The sequence below is a fragment of the Micromys minutus genome (genome assembly GCF_963924665.1).
Source record: "Micromys minutus genome assembly, chromosome: 3".
NCBI classification, from domain to species: Eukaryota; Metazoa; Chordata; class Mammalia; order Rodentia; family Muridae; genus Micromys; species Micromys minutus.
This window is the reverse complement of record NC_137972.1, coordinates 54706705-54731014: the sequence shown is the minus strand read 5'-3', so window position 1 is coordinate 54731014 and position 24310 is coordinate 54706705. Positions and strand designations below refer to the sequence as shown.

At 52.0% G+C, this 24310-nt stretch overlaps 1 protein-coding gene across 8 annotated transcripts in view; it reads right to left on the bottom strand.

The window, feature by feature from the left end:
• Positions 1 to 2373: 2373 nt before the first annotated feature.
• The window catches only part of IQSEC1 (IQ motif and Sec7 domain ArfGEF 1), a 117125-nt gene continuing 95188 nt past the window's right edge, over positions 2374 to 24310 (bottom strand). For 4 of the 8 annotated variants that reach the window (XM_080914993.1, XM_080914994.1, XM_080915000.1 and 1 more), the window contains exons 4-14: positions 22166 to 22327; positions 19769 to 19891; positions 18465 to 18631; positions 14290 to 14429; positions 13907 to 13936; positions 12438 to 12563; positions 11379 to 11478; positions 10728 to 10889; positions 9960 to 10136; positions 6101 to 6150; positions 2374 to 5056 (exon numbers count right to left, since the gene is read on the bottom strand). In XM_080914993.1, the coding sequence (XP_080771119.1) occupies positions 4556 to 5056; positions 6101 to 6150; positions 9960 to 10136; positions 10728 to 10889; positions 11379 to 11478; positions 12438 to 12563; positions 13907 to 13936; positions 14290 to 14429; positions 18465 to 18631; positions 19769 to 19891; positions 22166 to 22327 (1738 nt within the window). In that variant the 3' untranslated portion in view covers positions 2374 to 4555. The remainder of the gene's footprint in view (positions 5057 to 6100; positions 6151 to 9959; positions 10137 to 10727; positions 10890 to 11378; positions 11479 to 12437; positions 12564 to 13906; positions 13937 to 14289; positions 14430 to 18464; positions 18632 to 19768; positions 19892 to 22165; positions 22328 to 24310) is intronic. The other 4 variants (XM_080914996.1, XM_080914997.1, XM_080914998.1 and 1 more) reach the window with 2 other exon arrangements.

The following is a 24310-nucleotide window of genomic DNA, read 5'->3' as shown; positions in this document are numbered from 1 at the left end:
TCCCACTGACCTGTGGTATTTATGACTTTTCCTCTCCTCTAAGTGTTGTGCATGGAGTTGTATGTTGTTTTCTCCGGGCTAATTCACAAAAGCTGTAGGGAAACTCCAAATAAGGAAGCCTCTGTTACCTGCTGCTTTTAACAGACGATCCTATCTTCTGAGGGTAGCCTGTGATAATTGTAGCAAATCTGTCTTTCTAACTTAAGTTTAATGTCTCAGGCTTTCAGATTGGTTTTGGATCAGATTTAAATAGGAGTTTTTCTCTCTTATGACCCTGGTCATATTGCTTTAACAGGAATAGAGGGAAGAAAAGCTTTCTCTAAGTCATGAAACTAGAGTAGAGGTATATAGTACACTATGTGCTAGGCGATCTTCACAAGACATGATGTACTTGCTGGCGAGGAACACCTTTTTAGAGTTACGGGCATCATGACATGGTCTAGGGAGAGCAGGAAGGGATGGGCCTATGAAGGAGTCCAGAGGGGAAAGACTTGTAGATCATGGGTCCATGCAGAGTTCTAGGAAGGGATGTGTAGGCATCAGAGCAGTTGAAACCAGCAGTTTTGGGGTTGAGTGGCTGGACCCATGTACAGCCTGCAGCAATCAGATAGTCACATGAACACATCCCTGACCCAGGTCTTTTATGTCTCCCTCCAGGCTTCACACTGTCATGGTCTGCAGGGGCTGGATACACTGTTGAGGATGGTAACAGTGTGACGAAGGCCACGTTCTGAGCCTGTCTTTTAGTGGTATTGACCCATATCTATTTCTCAAAAGTGACTTGTTTTCAAGGGTATCTTGTCTAGTCCAGCTCTCAGCTGACCTACAGATACAGCCCTTGTCCCAAATGATGAGTACCGCCTCAGGAACCCTGCACTGTAACTCAGCTCTTCCAGAGAGCCACAGGCTGCAGCCTGGTCAGGTCTAACTTGAGAGAGAACTGGAATGGCCTAGAACATTCTGCACAGCTCACTTCCATGAGGATAAGTGTGGTGGTTTTGAAGATTAGCGAAGAGTGCTCTGGGAAAGTCCCACAGGGAATTGGCCCCTCACTGGGAGTTTGGTGTATTGGGTAGAGATATCCTGGGTCAGGAAATGAGAAACCACACAAGCCAGCTTCACACATCACATTGACCTATGTGGAGGATGATGGGTAGTTTGCCTTGAGGCTCTTAAATATCTCAGGACTGAGCTGAGCTTTTCTTTACTCTTTTCCCCATATGTTGCTCTCAGCCCCTGGTACTTCCTATTCCACATCTCCCTTCCAGCTCAGTGAGTTCCCCGAGCCTGAGCATTTGCTAACATAGACATGATGGACATTGCTGAACACTCTTGGCTCTGCCTTTAAGTCTCTCAGCAGACCCTCAAGAGGAGTTCGTTAGGGGTCTTTGGGGAGGCTGTGTCCAGACAGGATAAGCCTGGTCACATCATCTGGAGACCAAGCCCTGCTGACCAGAGTAGAATGACCAGAAAAAGTGACACTGTAAGTGAGGTTCAGGATTTATGTGATCTCCCAGAGGACCCTGGGCTCAGTGATGCTTTGGCTGGGTCTTCCTCACGGTGCAGATGGCAGTCACCTACCTCCCCCACCACAAAGCAACAGGGTGGCTCTCATCTTTGAACAGCACAGATGCAAACCCTGATGCTTAAACCTTAAAAAAAACAAAAAACAAAAACCAAAAAGGCTTTAAAACATGCTAAAGAGCACGCTCCACACCAGGCAGCTGGGGACAATGATGGCACATTAGGGTGAACTTTATTTTCACATTACAACTCACTTGGGAGCTTCAAAAAATACAAACCCACAACTTCACTATTGTCCCTGGAAAGCCCTTTGTGATGTTACCAGCTGCCTCCCCTAAAGTGTCCCACCTGTTACCAGTTCCACAGTGAAGGCCCTAAGTGTATCCTGACAGTGGTAAATGGAAGTGCAGATACTCAGGGCCTCTGTCTCTTCTTGTCCCCCCTCTCCTCTGCCAAGGACCACCGTGCCTCAATGCCATAGCTGACTAGCAGGCAACAACGGATGTCAGGATGCTAGTAACTTCTGCTTTCTAAGCTAGGTCTGCTTTGACTCGCAGGCCAGGCACATCCTAGGAAGACACGTCGGTCTCATCACCCTGACCCAATAACCTATGGAGTTAGGAACCCAAAGACTGAGTATGCTTAGAAGCCTAATCCTTAGAACCCACCCACTATCCTCAGCTTGTCTCTGGGACACAAGGATGGTATCATGGAAGGAACCCAGAGCCCTGCGTTGCCAGAGAGTGCAGGAGACTGTGGAGAGAGGGAGGTCCCACTCTACCCCACCAGATAAACGGGGCCTTCTTTTGAGTTTGTTCCTGAGTGGTGTCCCTTCAAACAGAGTGAGAGTATATCTAACAGCCATGTCTTTTTTCAGAACAATCTCAAGTTCACGGTTAACTTACCACTGGCTCAGAAGAGGGTGAAAAAAAAAGCCGCCATATTTAATGTTACCACTTCAACTATTTGCCAACAGTAACACTGGTGTATTTTGTAAATGTACAATACAGAGAGCACAGCCCCACATGGCTGGTGCCAGGTCACATGCAGCACAGTTCCCCTTCCCTGCCAGACAGTGTTCTTTAACTGAGGACAGACAGTACATGGAGCATAAGCAAGGGACTCAGGCACTGTGAGGCGGGCAGCTCCTCAGCAGCTGGCCCCAGTCAGATACACTATGGTGATCAGTTCTTTCTGTGTAGATGACAAGAGAAAGATGAGCCATGCTGACAGAGGATGGGGCAGGCGGGTCAAGCCACCGAGACGGAAGGCTGACCTCCACGTTGCAGGATTTGCTCTCTGCAGAGATACAAGGTGCTCAGTTTGCAGATCTGCTGGTACATGACCTTGACAATGACAACACGAAGGGGAGGGAGATGGGTGACCCAAGCAGGCCAGCAGAGTGATGATGGGCCAGAGAGGGCTCCTGATCTCTCTTGTGGTTGGGCAGGCCCCGGTAGCTCACAAGGTCCTAGACGCAGCCCACGGTCAGGCGGCAGCTCCTTCCGTTCTGAAAGGGCCTCCGCGCAGGCAGAGGCCGCGGGCAGTCCTCGGGTCCTAGGCTTAGGAGCACAGCACTGGAGGCTGTGGTGGCTGGAAGGGCTGAAACTGTAAAGTACAGCCCGTGGGTGACTCAGGCACAGGAACATGGGCAGCATGTGGCCCCAGGGGAGTGCATGGTGTCACACATGGAAGCGACAAGAACACAGCTGGGGCATGTGGGGCCTGGCAGCTCACTGGACCATGAGAGGCAGTGGGGGCTTCACCTGGCCAGGGCCAAGCACTCATTGGCCAGGTGCAATGATGACACAGGGGTCACGAGCACATGGCTGCATGGAATTACAGTGATTGCTGTTGCCACTCAGAACACAACACGGGACACACACACCGCCCTGGGCCGCCCAGCGCTCACGCCACCCGCCTGCTGGGGCTGGGAACTGGATGAGGGAGTTATGGAAGATGAGTGGTCGTTGTGTTGGGGTGGAATCCCTCTGCCACGTGGGCCCTGGAAGAGCCGTGGGGGAGGGGCGCGTGGCTCACCATGTACAGAGGGAAGGAATGTAGAGCATGGGAGATCATGGCAGCCAGTATGAAGTGTCTAGGGATCTGTGGGGCTGAGGTCCTGGGACAGCCAGCTCTAGACTGGTTGCCCCAAGTACTAGGGTAGAGTTGACTGCACTTTGTCTAGTTGCTTACCGGAGATAACAGCAGTTATAATACTGGTTACTTAGAATAGTACTCTGTTAATAAAATAGGGGGCTATACAGAGCAGAGTGGGGGACTAGACAGTCAGGTGCTGTGTTACTTGGCACAGTGAGTCATGAGTGTGTAAGGTTTCAGCCAGGCTAGAGGGAGTCTCTTCATATGAAAATATGGAAGGATCTGGGTTTGTTCTAGCGGGGTTTTTGGTCTACTCACACATTTATCTAGAGTGACTTTCTGTCACTTATGTGGCAGTCCTTAGCAGGTCCCTAGTGCTAGCTTTGTGGATGAAATGCGTATCTTCCACACACAAATACTACCTATACAGTATGTATGTATATATTTATATATTTATATATTTATAGTATATAAAGTTTACTTACGTATTTTCATCACCCATATCAGATCTACTTATTATTATTATTGATTATTTTGCCCACTGCCAATAACAGAACAATAACACAGCCAGTCTGGGGGTGGGTTCTGTTTGTTCTGACTTTTCTATCCTATGTTTTCTTCACTATGGTGGGTTTCAGATGTGTGTAGAGTGAAGGGCTGAGGGCCTACAGGGTGGGAGGCCGTTCCACTTCTCCTTGGTCAGTGCCATGGCAAGGCCAATGGTGGCTGAGGCCCAGCCTTGGGCCGAGGGAGGACTGGGTGCCAGGGCTAAGCCAGAGTGGGAGCTCTGCTCCATGGAAGGCAAGCCCATGGGTCCACCCAGGCTACAAGGGCAGAGGGAGTGGAAACAGTGGTGCCTTGAGCTGGTCTGAGGCTGGTGCCTGGTAGGCCTTCGTGTGCCTGGTGTGTGGGAGGTGGCTACCTAGGCTGTCTACACAACTGTGCTGATGCCACTGGGCTTAGCCTTGCTGCTGGTGGGGGGTGGTGGAGCAGGGGGCTGCCCATGGTGATGCGCTGCGTGCCCTGCATGACTAGAGTGAGCTGTGGGCAGAGGCGGGTGGCTGTGCACATGGGCCCCATATGGGGGGTGCCCACCGTGTGGGCCATGGTGATACTGGTGGGTGTGCTGCAGGTGGGGGGGTGGGTGGTAGTGGTGGTGGTGGTGATAGGGCGGTGGGTTCTGCTGCGCATGGCAGTACTGTGCATGATGCCCATGCAGTGGGCCTTCTGAGGGCCCAGGGTGATGGGCGTGAGGGGGTGCTGGGGGAGGGGCTGAAGGTGGGTGGACCTGGGGAGGGGGCTTCCCTCTCCTGCTCCCAAACAAAGAACCCAGGAGAGAGGAGGAGTTAGGCACGGGCTGGGGGGGGCGAGATGGGCACTCTCGTGTTGAGGTCGCTCTCCGGCGCATGTGAGGACTGCTAATGATGGAGCCCTAAAAAGGAAATTCATAGAAACCAAAATTAAAAGATCTCAAAGCGCACAGGCCAGACCAAGTTTTCCAAATTCAGAAGTCACCCACTGAACTCCTAGGCCCGAGGGTAGGAAGGATGCGGGCTTGGCCTGTGTGGGGCAGCTGGGGGCTGGTCCTGATGGAGGTGAGGGGCATCTCCTTCTGCTCATGCTATGCTGCTGCCAGACTGAGACATCAGCCCACGTGACAGTAGGCAGGGTGTTGTGAGCATGTGAGGCCAAGGAGTGGCAGCCATGTGGGAAAGGCATGAACCTGGTTCCTGGGAAGTCAGGCTTTAAACTCTCCTGGGACCTCTGCCCATGTGGGGGTCCAGAGGTGTCTGGGGAAGGTGGTATCAGACAGGTAGGACCCTAGAACCTTATCCTTGGGGAGGGGCATGGCTTAGGTCTTTCCTTGCAGCTGCCTGTTACCAACCCAGGAGGAGTAAAAAACATCTGTAGGCCAAGTCAAGATGTGGGCAGCAGGGAGCAATGGGGGGGAGGGGTCAGATGAGAGCTCATGAAATCCACACTGACTCTTCCTTTCTCTCAGAAACTCCTCCTGTGAACTAGCTAAGCGATTCCATTGTGTCCTGACCCCAAACACACAGCCAGTAAAACTCCAGGAAGGAAGCAATGGATGGCGGAGCATAGGTAAGGCGAGTGGGGCTAATCCATCCAACAGTGAGAGCTGAGGATGAGTGGGGGCGGGTGGCGCTTGCGCCTGGGGCAGGACCTGAAAGCCAAGACATTCATCATGCTCAGGGACCACAGGGAACAGGGGTTAAGTGGAATGAGAACACGAAATCCACACCCTCCCTCTCCCCAGCCCTTGGGTCAGAACAAGCAGTGAGAGGCATGGATGCTCCTAGGCAGAGAAGCTGCATGCAGGGCGGAGGCAGGCAGGGCAGGAGGGCCAAGTCTGTGTCTCTGCAGGAAGGGGTGGGAAGAGCAAAAAAAAAGACGACATAGAAACCAAGGGTGGGTGACACAGGATGGCCAGCTGGACCGGGTGCTTCCTACTTACTTCCACATTGCTCTCTAGCGATCCCGCACTGCTGCGACGCCCTCGCTTCCCTGCCCAGAACATGCAATACCAGAGGTTAGACACACACACCAGGCCTGGTGCCACTGCTACCTGCTGCTGCCACTGCCACTGCCCAGAGCTGGGGCTGGCCCACCTGTCTGCCAGGAAAGGGGCTCGAATGGGCTCAGTGGGGAGGCTGGCAGCAGTACAGTGAGGAGTTTTAAAAACAATGGCGTGAACGAACGCTCGGCAAAAGGGAGAAAATGTTTTTAAAACTAGGTCCAACTTTGTAATGCTTATCCTGAACTGTGGTTTTGGGGGAGGGGGTCTGAGGTGGGGATGTGTGTACTACCACCTCAAACTTCTGCCTGCTCACCTGACTCAGTGCAGCCAGCCTCAGATGGGGTCTGGGGATACAGCTTCTACAACAGCACAAGGTCTCATGATCCCCAGTGGATTTCACACACACACATATATATATGCATATTTACATGCATGGTAACATATATATATTCCCCTCCTTGCTTTTTGGAGCAGAGCAGTTGGTCAAGGGGAAATTGAGATTTGGGCCCCTTGTCCTCTGGGGCTGTGGTTTGGTTTGTGCAGTGCCCTGGTTCCTGAGTCTAGCTCCTCTACCCAAAATACTCCCAATGCATTCTAAGTCCAAAAGTGTCTACAAGGACACATCACATAGTAGGTACTCATCAGAGTATGCTGTTTATGTCAAAGGGACGTTGGGTCTTCCGGTAGCCCACTCGTGCCTCAGTTGTCCCTTCAGACGCCTCTCCTTGACTTCTTGGATGAGTGCATAGGCATGGCGCTGCACTTCCTTTTGGATTCCCCAAAAGCTTCTGTGGATGCGGCCACTAGCTATGCGTTGAGCGCCACGCTGTAAGCATCAGCGGGAAGCATCATGGCGGAGATAGGGCACGGGCTGCACAAAAGTGTTGGTGGGCACTGGGAGATGAAGAGGCTGCTGTGTGCCTCTCAGGGGGCCATGGCCTTCATCGAGGCCCTTTGCTGTTCAGCAAAGAAGGCTGAGCTGCACGGAAAAATCAGGTGGAGACAACTATGGGTCTTTCAGCCTTGCCATGACCACTGAGAGGACCAGTAGTGACAAGCATACATGGTGGAAGACATCTACTTCCTTCTTTGCCTGCTGTCCCCTAGTCCCAGGTCATGGGAGACTCTGAGTCAGAGGGTATGCACTGCACCATGTAGACATCAGCTGCCGGGCTTCTGGGGAGATGGCCCCTTCCTTTGGTGAAAAGAAAGATTGCTTCCCCATTTGCAGGCATAAAAGAGTGTTCCCAGTGAAGACCAGGGACATGGCAAAGTAGACTTTGAGCTGCAAAGGGTATACTCACTACTGCTTAGGCTCTTGGCCTGAGTTTCCCCATCTGTGAGATGGGTATTTCCTGCCTCCAAACTGCTCTTGGGTGGCCAGGACAGTATTGCACCTCATAGACATGTGTGTCCCCTCTCTGCTGTCACTTTTCAAACAAGCTCTCAAACCCCCCATGCTTGGGGCTCTCCAGAAAAGAATGGATGGCTTATATCCTGCCGCCCAAACTGGAGCAGAGAGAAGTGATTCGCCCAGTGGGAGCTGTACCTTTGTCAGTTTCATCCTTTCCACCTCTCAGCTCTTTCCACAATTAATCATATAGCTGGGTGTCTGTTCACTACTGCACCTCACACTCCTGCTCAAACATCAGGCCAATGACAGCAAAGCATGCTGGGTGCATAGGCTCACCACCTGGCTTGCATGGTTCATCTGAAAGGGTCTCCTATGGTCCTCAAAGACTTGGCTGCATTTCAGAGATAGGATGAGCTCTCCTTCTTGCATTCTGGCCCTCAGACCTCATCACTATTGAGGACAATGCATTGAGTTCATGGCAGCTCCGGAAACTGGGGACAGGGACTGCCTGCTCGAGGATGGTAGCAGAGTAATGGCATAGGCTTCAGACGCTGACTCCAGAGCCCGTGCTACCCAGTCTCTGCTGGCTGAACATCGTGCAGCAGAAGGTGATAGAGCTGTTCAGTCCTCATAGACGGACCTCCCTGGTACAGGATACGAAGCCTCTGGGATCCCAGGGATGACCTCTCTGTGGGAACTTGGTGCTTGTCAATAGCTGGGGAGGCCAGGCTGGGCACGGCTACTACAGTGTCTGCTATGACAGGCTCTGGCTCTTGTGGCCAAGGGAAGAGGACAGGCCTAGAGCTGGGTCTGCTTCCCCCTCCCAAAGAGAGGTGTCTATGGACAAGCTTGCCTGTGAGCCATCCCAGGTTCTTGCTGGGCTCAAGCCTTGTCCATGGTGGATGGGTTGCAGATCAGAAGTAGCTGCTTTTAGGATACCCTGCCTGACAAAGGCCTGCATATTCATGACAGTGCACTTGGCTGTCATCACCTGACTTAGCATGGTGGCAGCTATGGAGAGTGAGGAAGATCTGGCTGCCTGTTGGGGGCTTGTTGCCCAGGTCAAGCACCCTGCCTCTCCAGGTGCCCTGCCAACACCTTCCAGAGTAAGCTGTTGCTTCACCAGCATCACAGGTGGTCATGCTCTGGACTCAGATGCCTGGGATCCCCTCTGAGTTTTGCCCCTGGAATCCTTGCCTCTAATTCAGAGAGCAACTGCATCAAGGAGCTCCATCCTTGCAGGGATGCAACCAGGGCATCCCTGAGCCTGCTGCCCCTGGCCTCAGTCACATCAGGACCACTGCACAGACTCAAACCACCCCAGGGCCCAAGCAGTCGAGTGACATGGCTGGGTTGAACAGGCCACTGGGAAGCTAGTGGTTCTCAACCAGGAGTGATATGACACCTGGCATTCTGGAGATGCAATAGGTTGTCACAACTGGGCAAGTGCTGCTGGCCTCAGTGAACCCAGGCACAGTGCAATGGCCCGCAGTTACTTGCCCCAGAGTGTCTCCAGTGTCCAGGTTGAGAAGCCCTCGCTTAAACCCTCATGCTGGTGGTGTCAGATTCTCACTATGAAAAAAATGACAAAAGCAAAGAAAACTCAAAAAAGGAGGAAACACTTCCTGAGAAATGAGAAAGCAGTATGAGGCAGAGCTGTGGGGGAGGGCAGGCAGGGAGGGCTGGGCAGGCTCTGAGGGCCCCACAATAAGCCCAGGTCACACTGCTCCGTGCATACTGACTGGCTAGACACTTGTGGTAGCTAAGAGGCTGCTGCTCTGACAGCATCTGTTTCCTCTCCAAGGCTGGATGAGACCCACTGAAAGCAACTCCCCCAGCCTCATATTCTCTACCTATAAGAAATCTAGGAGGCTTGAGAGTTCCTGCTTTCTGGGGTTAAGTGGCTGGCACCAAATTAAACAACAGAGACAAGGAATCATCACTGACAGTGAACAGCTTCTAACAGGGTTATCCTCATACACTGGAGCTAGTCACACCTACTGCAGCAGTGGCTTTGGGGTAACAGAGGCCTGGGTTCTCAGGAATGGAGCTCTATAGGAAGCAAACCAAGACAGTGAGTGGCAAAGGGGGTTCCCAGCGGCTCAGTAGGCTTCACTCCATCTCATTCATTAGCATAGAACACACAGCAGCAGAGAGCTTGGGATGCACCAGCCTGACACTCCCAGCCTTAGAGCAGTTGGTACAGGGGAAAGCGGTAAGGACCCTGGGAGAAGTAGGGAGGTGGGGTGCCATCCCTGGCTGTCTTGTACAGACTGTCCCCTGGACACTTCTGTGTTCCGCTACCGTCCTGGAGTGCTCATGGACTTCCAAGAGGATTGTGTCCATGCCTGAGCAGCCCTTTCCAGAACCATGGCTGCCTGTACGCCAGGCCTCAGTCCTGCATGCACCAGCTGGGAGGGTGCTTCTCAGCCCAGCTCTTACCCGCTTCTGAGAGGTCTCTCAGTGAGCTGCTGAGGGCGCTGCGCTTGAGGCCCTCGCCACTGGCATAGCTGTCATCCAGGCAAGCCCTGCTCAGTGTCCCGTTGCCTGACTCCTTTTTGAGGCTGGAACATTGTGACATGCTGGGCCGCACAACACCTTTCTGCTTCTCAAGCTCCGCTGCAACAGAGCAGGAGGAACAGTGAGAGGCAGTGGCCAATGTCCCGGGACCTAGCTCCTGGGAAGAAGAGGGAGAGTCCTGGGAAAGCAGGGGTATGGTGGCATCCTGGACAAGAAATGGACTCTGGGCAGTACCTGGGGACCAGGCTGCCTGTGAGAATGAAGACTAGCACTTAGGGTGCAGGAAGGCTGCAGGTTAGACCTGGATGGGGAGAAGAGTGGGTCACTCCCATCTACGGAGGAAGAGGTGGGGACAGTGTAGAGACCTAGAGCCAGGACCCTAGTGGTTACTGGGCCAGAATGAGGATAAAGATTGAATAGCATAAGCTAGCTCCACAGTGGCCAGAAACAAGGACCAGGCAAAGACAAGCACTGTGCTAAGGGTAAGGATGGCTCCCCAAGCCCATGGTAGTAGGGGCAGGGCTGGGATGGGTGAGACAAAGACCTATCTATCTTATTGCTGGGCTTAAGGAGTCTGGCACCAACCACTTCTGAACATTGTCAATGCCACGAGACAGATAGGCTCCCTAGGAAGACCTCTTGGGCCTTAAGTGCTATGAAGGGCTTCTCTGTGTCTTGCTTGGGACTTACACTCTATCCGGTGTTTCTCCATCTCTTGCACTTCAGCGACAGACTCCCGAAGGTCATCAGTGAACTTCTTCCGGTCCTGAGGATTGGGAGCGTTGAAGTTTATTAGCACTTTGATATCTGCTCCAGGGACAGCAGATGTCAGCCGGATGCCATTGGGATAGTCTGCAGGGGAGGAGAGGAAGGGCTGTGGAGTCAGCAGTCACTATATTGTCTACTGGCCAGAGAATCAGTATGCACCGGGATGGGCCCTGAGGTAGGCTCTGCAGTGACAAAACCATAAGCATGGCCTCTTCATGACATGGGCAACAGTCTAGCCCGAAGCCTGTGGCCAGGTACTACGTTCTGGAGGACAGTGGCATCCTCAGCTTAAAGGGTAGGCAGTGCTGAGTCCAGATTACAGAGCAGGGGTTGATCCCAGGGTATGAAGTCTCAGCCTCTGAATGTCACTGGACTATTCACTGAATGCTTCTCTTGGACATGTCACAGATGCACGTGCTTCTGCTTGTTAAACCCTGGTCCTTAGCAAAGTACCACTTTGTCTAGTCTGAGAGGGAAGGAGTCTGTACCCAGAAGGCTTATATCCCAGCTGAAGGTGACAGGGCTGAGGAAAGAAACATTTCCTGTCACACTCAGCAGGCCCCAGGGACTCACACTGGTTCTCGAAGAGCAGGACCTGCATGCCGTAGAGCGAGAAGGACTGCCTGAAGCTGTACGTCACCGAGTTCTTCTTCTTCTGGAAGATCTTGGTGACCTAGGGCAGCAGACGTGGAACTGAGCTGCAGTGCTAGTATGGAGGCTATGGTCCCAAAACACCGGGGGTAGGCACCTAAGGTGGGTGGTGCTGACCTCAGAGGTCAGGGCTTGCTTTCAGGGACTGTTCCTAAGAGCAAACTGTGGTCTCCAGGACAGTGGTAGCTGGAAATCCTATCACATGTGAGAGGCTCTCTGCACATGAGGACACTCAGGGCAGGGGGATCTGTTCAAGGGTCTGAACCTTCATGTCTGCATGAGGTCTCTGCCCTTCAGAGCGGGCACTGTTACCCAAGAGACCAGATGCCAGCCAGTACAGGAACTGCTGTATTGGTTACCTTATGATATGATGGCTAGAGTCATCTGAGAAAAGTGAGAAAATCTATTAGAGTGGCAAGTCTCTATTGGAAGGCAAGTCAATGGGGCATTTTCTTGGTTGAGGTGGGTGGTACCACCCCTGGGAAGGTGGTCCTGGGTTGTATAAGAAACCAAACTGAGGAAGTCAGTAAGCAGCATTTCTTTGTTTTTGTACCTGCCCTGACTCCCCTTCATGATGGACCATAAGCTAAGCTGAACCCTTTCCTCATCAAGTTGCTTTTAATCATGGTGTTTTTCACAGTAACAGCAAGCAAACGGAGCAGGGGCACTTTCCTGCCAGCTTGGGAGTGTGTGAGCTGCTGAGCAGGGCAGAGTCCTGTACTGCAAACGGCAGGGAAACACACTTGGGAATGGCAGATTAGTCTTAGAGTTTTGTTAGGCAGCAGAATGGGCCCAGATACAGAGTCCTACAACCCTGGGGCCCTCTGGAGTCACGCCCCCTGGCTGCTGACACAGGACAAGGGACACCCCTGTTTCTGGCTATAAGTTAGAGTCTCTCGAACTCAGCCTCTGGGCCAGGGCCCTTGCTCAGGCATGGGCATATGAACATCTGGGCCCCCAACACCCCCCAACACCACATACCACCAGGAGGTCATTGAACAGGAAGATCTCTCGCTGGTGCAGTCCCAGCTTCTGGGGTTTGTTGGGGTCAGGAACTTCAAAAAGCCGGCAGTAGCAGACCAGCCGTCGATGGGGAAGAGAGAGCACCTGTGCAGGGAAAGACACCTGACTGTGGTCACCTATCCCCACTCTGTGATTCTCTCTGAGCAGGATTTAGGTTGCATCTGCCATGTCCCCTTCCCATGTGTTTAGCTGGTTCCCTAAGATGTCATAGAGAACTCAGTGTTAGAGAGGAAGCCATGTGTTCTGACCCCTCCCCACCCCAACACCTTTACTTATCAGCCCTCTTTCTGCAGACAGTCTTCCCAGAGTCCTTTCTAGATGAGAAGACTGAGGCATGCAGAATTTAGAGCAGGTGCTGCAGGACACTACAGAGTGATGCTCTGACTTGAATCCCAGGGACATCTACTCCAACCCTACTCCTCTGGTGCCTTCAGATGCTGCTAGATAGCCTGAGCCACTCTGGGGATCTGGCCAGGGCCTTGTCCTGTGTTTTGCACACATGCTGCTACAAGTATTGCCACTGGTTTACAGGAGTACCCCACAACTGCACCACAGCCAATCCATCACCCTCCACACCAGACTATAAGCCAGTATTCTGTAGCAGAGGGAGTGAGCAAGGCCCAGCTCTGCTGTGGGGGTCCTGGGTCCGGCAGGATACCGTTGGTTTGGTAGTCAACCCTTTAGGCCTGTTCACAGGAAGTCAGCTAGTTGTCAGCTGCTTGGCTGAACTGGTAAGTTCAGGGCTTCATTTTGAGGCCTGAGGGTACATAGTATGAGTGATCTGGCATGCTCAAGTAGCTCAGTATGAGGGAAGATAGAAGATGTAGGCTACAGGCGGACAGAGCAGAGCTGAGAAGGCAGGGGTATTGGAGTCTTTCCTGGACCAGTCTGTGTTGCTGTGTGTGTGTGTGTGTGTGTGTGTGTGTGTCTGTGTGTGTGTGTGTGTGTGTCTGTGTGTGTGTCTGTGTGTGTGTGTGTGTGTCTGTGTGTGTGGCCCTGGGAGGACTGAGGATAGGTAGCTGGGCATACTGGAGACTGGCAGGCATGTGCCTGCTTGTATATTCTGAGACATGGGTAGCCAAACATGGGGTGGCTGGGGTAGTGGAGGTATGAAGTATGGGGCACAGGGCAGAGCAAGGAATAGTGGAGAGGGGTGGAGGAGGCAGGAAAGCCCTTAGTGACAACATAAATGTTCTCTCAGGTACACTCTCTAGGTCTGGGGTCAGTAGAGCCAGGACCCCGTGTACTTGGCTTGCCACCATCACCTTCTTGTATGGCTAAGATCTCAGGACCTACAAAGGTGTGAGGCTGAGTAACTATGACACTGAGATTAGGCTCTCTCTGGAAATGACCTTGGACTCTGTAGTAGCCTGAGGCACAGAAGAAGAATTGCAGATGGAGCATCAGAAGAGCTGAGAAATACTTACACAGCCAAGGCCATGATGCAGGGATCCAATCTATAGGAAAACACAACACACAAGAAGTAAGCTGATGTCCCCAAAGGTAGTTCCCCAACCCCCTGCAACACCTGCTTTCTCTTCAGCCACCAGGGTGCCCAGGAGTACTGCCCCAAAGAGTCCTTGTTTTCTGTAGTCTCTTGGAGGATCTAAGGGCATCCCTAGGCCAGTGTTGGGCAAGTAACAGACCACATGCCGCTGTGGCCCATTAGTCACTTGAGAGCCTAATGTTCTCAGGTCAGCAGCTGCAAGAGGACTTGCTTAGAAAAGCTCCAGGCTGGGAGGGCTCTTCTGGTGGTGCAGAGCTGACCTAGGATTCCACTGAGGGGTAGAGGACCAGGCCCACTGCATACCGGCTTCTTGCCCACGATGAGCTTCTCAACCTTCTGCACCTGGGACACATGGTCCTCATTGGTCTTCAGTTCTCGCTTACGAATCCGCTCGTAGATTCCAATTAGCGTCTCCCGGGGAATGTCTTCACCGTCATCCACACCTGGTCAAAGGTCAGTGAGCAGACCTGAGAGTGGCTGAGGTCTGGGCAGCTGTGGCTCCGTGCAGCCCCCAGACAGACCTTAGATTCACATATTTCTAGCTGGAACCAGCAGACAAACACCCTCCTGGTTTTTAGCAGAGCCATGGCCCTTCCAGGACCCCAGTTATGGGTCCCCTAAGTCCTCCCACCAGAACCAGCAGGTCACAGAACAGGGCTGCTATAAGCTGTGTCCACAGGCTTTTGTAAATATATCTCACAAATGAAGCAAAGGCCTGTGACATGGCCACAACTCTACAGATGAGGCCAGAGGAGTGTGATTCTCAACCTTCCTAATGCTGTGATCACTTAATACAGTTCCTCATGCTGTGGTGACTCTCAGCCATAATTTTACTTTGTTACTACTTCACAACTAATTGTGCACTGTTATGAATCATAGTGTAAATACCAGACATGCAGGATATCTGGTATGTAACCCCTTCAGGAGTTGTGACCTACAGGTTGAGATCCACTGACCTAGGGTATACATAGGCTATGCAAGCTGAAGTGTGAGTCAGGCTCTGAGGCACTTGGAGCTAAGTCCTATTATGTCCCTTCCCAGCTCATAGCTACAGGTAAGTGACTCAGTCTCCTGTGTCTGGTGTTCTCCTTTGTACAGTAGATCACCAAGAGCATCAGTGATACATGGCCTTGTCACAGAGAAAGGAGAGAGACTCATGGTGTATCTAAGCAACCTCCATGGAGCTGTGGTCACCTGTGGGGTTTCCAACCCATGGCAGAGGCCCAGGCCAGCTATAAAGTGGACAAGAACATATAGCCACCTTTCTTACTACAGTCGGGAGAGCAGGTTCCCTAGAGCAAACTTAGCCCCCCAGCCTGCACAAGACTGGGACTGTGAGGCCTCACAGGACTTCCCACCAGAATCATCACTTCTAACCATCCCCTCCACTGCTTTTGAGGAGCTTGTCTGTGGGAGATGAGACACGTGCCAGCCTATGGCGGCATTACCGCTTCCCTCTCAAAGGCTGAGAGACCCAGGATCCACTCAGACACCTGACTGTGTGTCCCACAAGCAAGTACCAGAGAGGTACAGTGTGACGAGAGAAGACTTTCTACAGATGGCCTGAGCAGAGCAGCCGCAACAGGGGCTCCAGGAACTGAGCCCAGACCTTCCCCAGGAGGTGTAGCCTGGTGAGACAGGGGTGACAGTGGAGGACTTTCACTTTCTGTTTTTCAAAGATAGACCATAGGCTGGCAAGATGCTCAGTGGATAAAATGTTAGTTTGATCGCTGAGACCCACATGGTAGAAGAGAATGGACTCCCACAAAATTGTCCTCGTTTATCCGCCTCAGGACATATATCCACACAAATACATGAAATGTGTTAAAGACAAACACAAAAATAGATGGGTTTTAAAGCAGTTTTTAGGCTCAAGGAAACTTTAGCAAAAGACAGGGAGGTCCCTAGAGCTCGCTGTGCCCAGCTTCCTTGGCAATATCACCAGAAACATGCTTTTTTTTAATGGTCATGGCCTTCACCAAGTCTATGGCCTACACACAGTTTTGGTGTCTGGCTTCCTATAGTCTTGGACAAATGTGTACAAACACCATTACAGTTCTAGAGTGATGACTCAGCAGTTAAAACTTGCTGCTCTTACAGTGGCCCACAGGGCAGCTCAGAACTGTCAGTAGCTCCAAAGGTACTCTTTAGGCCCATGGGCACCAGGCACACACATGGTGTATAAGCACACATTAAAGAACACACACACACACACACACACACACACACACACACACACACACACACAAAGTTGGAGGCTGAGATATGGCATAGAGTCTGAGAGCATCAGTTGTTCTTCCAGAGGACCCAGGTTCAGTTCCCAGCACCTACATGGTGGCTCACAACTCTCTGTAACTCAGTGCATGTGGTGCACAGACATATGTACAGGCAAAACACCAACACACATGAAAATGAATATATTTTTAAAACAAAAAAAAAAAACCCTGACATTAGACCATCACACAGAATAAGGTCATTGCCTCTAAATTCCTACTTTCCCTCTATTGTTCTTTCCCAAAGCATTTTTCAGCCAACATCTCTGGTCTCTCTCAGAAGCCACACTGGTAGGTTGGCAAGTGGCCTTCTACACTGGTTGCTTTCTCTTAACATGTGATCCAGTATCCCCCAGATCCACAGCTGGTTTCTGTGTGCTGACCAGCAACCCTCTGTGTGTCTGTGCCTGCATCCACTCTTTCATTATGGCTCCTTGCTACTCCTTGGTGTGGTTATGAGTAAAGATGCTCTAAGGCTGAGCTGAAGAGATGGTTTAACAGTTTAGAAGTCTTGCTGCTCTTGCAGAGGACTTGGGTTGGATTCCCAGCACCCACATGGTGGTTCACACAATCAGCTGTAACTCCAGTTCCAGGAAATTTGATACTCTCATCTGACCTCTGTGGGCATCAAGCACACAAGGCACACGAGTGTGTGCACACACACATGCACATGTAAAACATTAATATAAATGAAATAAATCTAGAACTGTGTTGCATAGTGACCAAGGAAGGTGTTCAGTGGCTGTGTAAGTGACAGCTGTATTATGTAACTTTCTACTTCTAGTGATGTGTAACACCCATCTAAAAGTGAAAAATTTGAAAGTTTTAGCTATAGGGAAAGTCTCCAAATTGCTAATAAAGTCCCCTTTACTATGTGCACATATATGTTTTTTTAAAAACCTACCCAGGGTCTTCCTGCTACTGGCACTGTTGGGTTAAACTGCTGAGCAAACATGTGCTGTGGGGGTTCCTCCTCCAGAAAGCTCCCCAACTTACAGTCTTGCCTCTGTGCCCCTCTGGTCCCCCTCTGAAGGAGGGCAGATGGAACCAAAGGCACACAAGTTTCCGGTTGGAAGAGAAGAGGCTAGAGCTGATGGAGCAGGGACTGGGGTGCTCAGACCTGCCCTGCCTAGTGGGATTACCACAGTAGTCTCGCTTTAAACAGCTGGTCAGAGAGAGAGAGAGAGAGAGAGAGAGAGAGAGAGAGAGAGAGAGAGAGAGAGAGAGCTTCAAACACTGCCTTTAGGCAGCCTGCTCCTCCTGGAGCCTTCTTCCTCTAGGAAAATCAATTCTGGCTTTTCTGGGGTCACATGGGATTCTGTAATGACAAAAACTGGTCTAGAAAGAGAGGCTAGGGTGGACAAGGTCTGAGCCATCAGCAACTTGGGCCTCAGGACGGTGTCCCTGAACATTCTGCCTTCTGTATCCTTCCTGGTAGCACAACTCCTTAGGAATCTCAAGCTTCCTTGGTCAACATTCTGCTCAGGGCCCTCATGCAATGAGGACTCTGGCCCTGACCCACTCAGCATTCCCTCCTCCCATAAGACCTGCAGGAGCCATTTGGTATGTATGGAGTGAGGTGGGGCCACTTTCCAGGGACTGTGGGGATACTCCCAGCCAGCAGAGGGTGAGTAAAGACACTGTAAAAGTTTACAGAAACTATAGATTATTACCCAGGGGCATCCTCCTGCATAGGGGGACAAATAATACAGAGCCACAGTTGGCACTCAATAATTTGATCAAGTAGACCAGCTCTGTACCTTTAGGTAATACATACACTGTTGCTCCAGGGATGTTCTCACCTGCAGCCAAAAGCAGCACCTGAATCCACTGGGACTCAACATCCCTGCTTTCTGGACAGTACATGGGGTTTCTGACCACTACTTCCATAAGCAAATACCAGACTGACAGGAATGGCACAGGGGGCTCCCTTTCAAAATGCATCCATTAGGTAAAGGAAGAGAAGGCAGGTCCTTCCCTCTCTTTGAGCACGCAGACAGCGCCTTCCCTGTGGTGAGGGGCATGTGTGGCACAGGCTGCACTCCATCTGTTGAGCATGTGTACTGCTGGGATCCCTGAAGAGCCCTTTGGGCCAGGCCCACCAGAACCCAGATCTCAGGTACACGGGTCACCTCTCAGTGTTTCTAGGTCCTCGGGGCAGAAGGAAGCAGGGCTAAGCAATGGTGTGTCCTGCTTCTGGCTCACCTCGGAGGTTCTTGACAAAGTCCTCCAGCTTCATTTTGCGCTCTGGCTTGACATTGGGGCTGTACATGTCTGTGTTGAGCAGGATGATGGCGAAGGCCAGGATGAAGATGGTGTCTGGGTTCCGGAACTGTCGCACCACCCCAGGGTTGCAGACACAGTACCGCTGGCTGGGAGGACAGGGAGCTGGTCAAGGATCACTAACCCTTGTAGTGGCACTGTCTGCTAGTCAACTCTAACCTTTGGCCTTGCTGCAGCCCCTCCCATCCTCATCCCACTGAGACTGCTGGCTGCCCAGAACAGACTTCCCAGCGCAGCTTCCTGAGATTCAGTTCACCCACGGGAGAGCGGTACAGGAGGGAAAACTTCAAGGCTGTCTCTCTCATTCTCTTGCCTGGAATGGGGATGTCCCAGTAGGCCATCTAGAACCACAGGGAGGAAGATAGCTTCCCTTCACCATGACTTCATTGCCTGCCTGAGTCCTCTGCTTTATCAGCTGACCCAGTGCTCCACTAGTGAGCACCACAGCAACCTTCTGACAGCCTCTCTACTGGAAAGGCAGGGGCAGAGCAGATAAAAGCATCTGTATACAGCTTAGCCTGCAATTCAGGTGTTTCGTAATAACAGCTGTAATTCAGCCTTCCCCAACCACGCCCCACTGAGTGCTGCTTCCTCCAGGAAGCCACCCTGGAGTGGTCCACCTCCCATGTCCTCCACTCTTCCTGACCCTGCTGCTACAGTTGGGTAAGCAGTGGACAGGAGTCTATACTCAGCCTCAAGCATGGCGGCCACAACGCAGCAGGTCTGCACACTGTCCCAAAGGGAATGACTACGACTGCACTGTCATGTCGGGTGATGGGATAAGTGGGCCCTTCCATCCTTCTGCCTCTCTCTAATTGCTACTGTTTCCCCCACCTCACAGACAGGGAAAGGGAGGCACAGAGAAGTAATCTGCATAAAGTCACACAGCAGGTGGATTTGGTGAGTAGCCCAGGTCACATGGCTTTATAGCAGTGTGATGGGTCACCAGGAGACACTGTGGAATGGGAAACTGCCTCCAGAAGGCCAGAGAACCTTGAGACAGTCAGCAAAATGCTAGCAGTGGAGACATTAACCTCTGAGCCTCAGTTTCCTCATCTGAAAAATCAGAATAAAGGTCTGTCCTTCCAAAATACAGCTGCCAGGAGTCAGGGTTCCAGCCCTGAGACACGGAGCCATTATGCATGGATGCTTATCCTGCTATGGCCCTGGACCCCTGCAACACCATGGGAGCATGTCCCTCTACTTTACCTCACACATGGCCTGACCTGAATGCTTCGATGAGCCGTTCCACTTTCTGAGCCTCCCCTTGAACTCGGATGTGTGCCTGGAACTTCCGGAGGGCCTCATCTAGCTCCATGGCAGAGAGGTCCATCTCGTCCACAACACAGCTGCAACAGAGATGACGGCCTGTGAAAGCAGCCAGGCCCATGGACGTGGCACATCCAATTTTATCACATGATGGGGCGTGGGCCTCAAAGAGCCAAGGGTCCTTGAATTGATGGGACAGACAGACTGCCTCTAGAAAGCCTGCCCCTCAGATCCCCAGGCTTCTGAGGCATCTGGAGACCCTGAAGTTGCAGGAGGCAAATGTTCTGTGCGTGTAAGTCATTCTTTACTGAGGAGCTCTATTCTCCAATAGAGACCAGCACTGCAGTTCATATATCCCATGGGTACACAGTGGGTGGCCCATGAGGAGAGAGCCCTCAGGTGCCTGACCAGGATGTGTGCCCAAGCAACAGTCTTACTCTCATGTGGAGGAAATATGATTGGCAGGAGCCTCTCAAGAATCACCTTGGAGGCTGAGCCACCCTAGTGTGAAGGAGCAGGGAAGGAGGAGAGACGGGCACACTTTTAATTCTCTCTGCAATGAGGCCTGAGTAGAGAGGATGTGGCCTGGGAGGCATTTTCCAGAATGGCTTGATGTCCGCATCACCTCTGAAAGCAGCTGCAGCTAGAAATCTGGAGTGGACTGTGGTAGCATCATTAGACTGGGACTTGTCTCCACTCCCGGACCCATCCTGGAGAGCAGCAGACAGAATCTGAGCAACTCAGCTGTCCTTCAGGAGGCCTAAGAGGCGGGCTGGGGGCCTGGCTACTTCCTGAGGCCAGTGCTATTTTCTAATGGGGGAGAACAATGCAAGGATTTCCTGAGAGCAGAAATCCAGTAGGTGGGGGGGTGGGTAATGGGGCCTACAGTGCTGTGGCAATGGATCTGCTTTCCCTGCACCTTGCTCTCCATGCTGATTAGTGAGAAAAAGAGGAAGAAACACCTGAAGACCATCAGAGAGGTCTGATGCATGCCCTTGGCTCAGAAGTATCAACCTTCTGCTGCTGCCTGCTCTATGCCAGCCTCCACCAAAGCTTTAGACCCTTGTTTACGTGTCTGGTCATATGTGAGTGCAGGAATGGTTTCTGCATGAGTGCATGTGCGTGTGTATTTGCACCTAGGCCCACCCCTCAGATCTCGTGTCCCGTGTGAAAAGGGCATGGTACTGGCCACCCCTTACATGGAGAGGCTTGGAGCAGTAGTCCTTGCCAAGCTGTCTGAGACTACAGTGCAGGACACCAAAACTGGTGACCCTGTTCCATCTCTGCTCCCTAAGCTGCTGCTGTCCTCAGTGAAGCACAGGGCCGAGCACATGGCAGGGACAACCATGTGCACCCGCCTCAGTACTGACTTCTCCCCTGGGCTCAGCATCTCTGTATTTCAGCCAGTTGTAAAATCCCGCAGTCACAGGACTGGGTACAATCCTAGCAGACATAGATAGCAGGCCATCTGCTCTGAGCACTGCTCCTACCATTACCCACCTATATATGTCAGGGAAGAGATGCTGTGGAGAAACTCAGGGAGACAGTAAGCCCTGAGCTAAAACTCACGACAGCAGCAGCTGGAGGGTAGGCCCAGGAGCCCTCCTGTCTGCAGCGCTGCCCAGAGTCCAGTGTCACTCACCCTAGTTTTCACAGCTGTTAGAGTGTGGTTGAGTGCTGCCTACCAGAGAGGTGGGTCAGGGTTAGGCACACGCAGAGCTACTTGTCTATGCTGGATGAGCAGTTGTCAGGTCAAGGTGGTCATATGATGGCAAGCGGCTTTGGGGATGGTGGTGGATGGAGGGACTGTGGGAAGGCAGTGGAGTTTATATTGGATCCAGTTAGCCATGTGTATGGACTGGCATGAAGTGTTGTTTTGGGCAAATAAGACTGGGTGGCAGCCAAGGGTGCAGTTGGAGAGGGGTTCAGTTTAGGCAGCTCTCTACAAGCCTGGGCTCCCCAACCTCAGATTCACCAACTGTGGGCCCAAAATAGTTGGAAAGAAACTAACTTTGTCCATGGTGAACACAGACTTGCTTCTGCCGTCACTCACTAACCTCACGGTATTAACTAACAACTGTCCATACAGAGGACTGGTGTCTTGGGGATGATCGGTAGCTCTGAGATGTTTGACAGATGGGCATTTTAGGATGTGCTCTGAGCATCTTGGCGTTTTGGTCTCTGCAGGGGAGAGGGGTTCAAGACTCATCCCAGGATGCAAGAGGCAACTTTATGTCCCAGTAAACAGCATGCCTAACATGGTACGAGTGAATGTAGGTGTAGGGCATGTTGGGGGTCCCATGGATGACAGCATTTTGTGCATGTGGAATGGGGCCCTGACCCCCCAGACTTACTCGAGCACATCACGGTTGAACTGCTTCTGCCGGTTTCCCAGGAACTCACCGATCATCTGGCGGCTGAGGCCCTTGCGCTGCAGCAGGAAGTGGGCCACTCCCACTGGCGTGTCAGGCACGAAGCCACGCTCAATGAGATACTGGATGCCCTTCTCAGGCTTCCTGGGTGAGATGGACAAGAAGAATGCTCAGTACTAACCCCTTGATCCCTGCAGCAGGGGGAGGGGTGGGACTTGTAATGTGTGTTCCATGTTTTTCCACTCTGTTGATCTACACCAGCCTTGTCCCCTTCTCCTATGCAGCGTGGGTGCTGGTTTTAGAGTTCAAAAATGACATCCTACTTTGTCTGGTTCCAAGTCCTTGACTCAACTGCCTAGATCCCATGCTAGCACTGGGGAGGCCTCTGTGGGAGCTGGAAACATGATTCTCAGAATTACCTACAGACACTTCTGCAAGCTTAAACTACACCACGGTGTCAGCTTTGCTGCCTGCTCTTCCCCCATGGAAGCTGCTACTAACAGGTAGCAGTAAGGATCCTAACACCTGGCTATGACTTCTGTGTGCAATTCCTGTGAGGAACTACCTGTACCAATTCAAAGATACTCCTACATACAGCTCAGCATGTTACCCTGTGCACACACCACATGCACACACAACCCCACCACCACCACCACCACCACCACCACCACACAACACACCCATACATACACACACACTTAGCTGTATGGCCTGGCTAGGCATAAGGACAGCTAACTTAAAGCTAGGGGAAGGAGGAGCCCCGAGAGTAAGGGAGCCAAAAATCTCAGCTGTACCAGGGCCCCACCGTGACAGAGTCCCAGGCTTTACTAGGTTGGAAAAACAGCAAGCAGCCTGCAAAGACAACTATAGCTCTTCACTGATTGGTCCTCTTTCTAACTTTATTGTGTATGCACATGTCCATCCAATCTGGGCCTAGCTGACACCCCATAAATCTGGATCTTCCAGGGCTGTACAAACAGAAGACTTAGTGAGAGTTCAATGATGGAGGAGGAGAAAGAGCAGGAGGGAGAGGAGGAGGGAGAGGAGGAGGGAGAGGAGGAGGGAGAAGAAGAGGGGAAGGGAGAGGAGGAGGAAGAGAAAGAGAAAGAGACAGAAGACTGCCACAGTAAGGAAGGGGAGTTGCCTAGAGGTAGCCTCTGGGACGAGAGGAAAGGCTAGTAAGCAGGGGGACTTATTCCTGCCTCAGCCAGAGAAGTGGGACTCCACTTCTGAGACTTGTGGAGGCCTGCTCCTCTCACCAGTGACCTGCAGATCTGTACTATAAAAGGATACCCCACGTTCTCTGAGAACTCTGAATTGCACTTCTCTCAGCTGGCCTCCAAAGCCTACCGGGAACTTGGGTATGTAAGCCCTGCCATCTCTGCTTGGCATGCAGAAGCCAAACCCACTGCAGACCCAGAGGTAAAACACTACAGACCTCTTGCCAACCTGTGGCTATCAAGAGCATCAGCATTCCTACTGTACCATATCCAGATCATCACTTCCACAGCAAATAGTTCCCTTATTTTCCTTTCTTGGTCTGTACTCCACCCCACCTCCACCCCTCCTAGACGGAAGCAGGGCAAGAGGACAAGAAGCCAGCTGGAGACAGGAAATGGTCTCTACAGCTTAAGAAATACCTACTCAGCACCAGGAAGCTTTATCCTAAGAACACTGTGCTGCAGAAAGAGCCAGATGCCAGGCTTCACCAGAGGCTGTAACATTGGACCTGCTGGTGAGGCCAAGACCCTGGGAATGTGTGTGGGGCAGCACTACTGGGTTAAGTGAACCACCCATCCTTGCCAGGATGTGGTCTCACTAGCTAGGTCCTCACGAGGCTCAGGAAACATACAGGTCAGACACAGCAGGTACAGACAGAGCCTTTACCCTGCTCTGGCTCCAGATCAGAACATATTACCTTTGACACCTGGCTGGCTGAGTGTGTGGCAATTGAGGGTCCAGGGAAGGGAGGGGAGGGCCCTGACTTCCTGTCTGTCTTTGTGTAAGCCTGAACCCTCAGCTCACTGGCAGAGAGGTAGGTCCTATTGTCACAGGATGACATGAGTGAGTTTTAAAACAGCTGTACAGGTGACTCTCGGGGTATATGTCACTGGGCCAGGCTGGCCA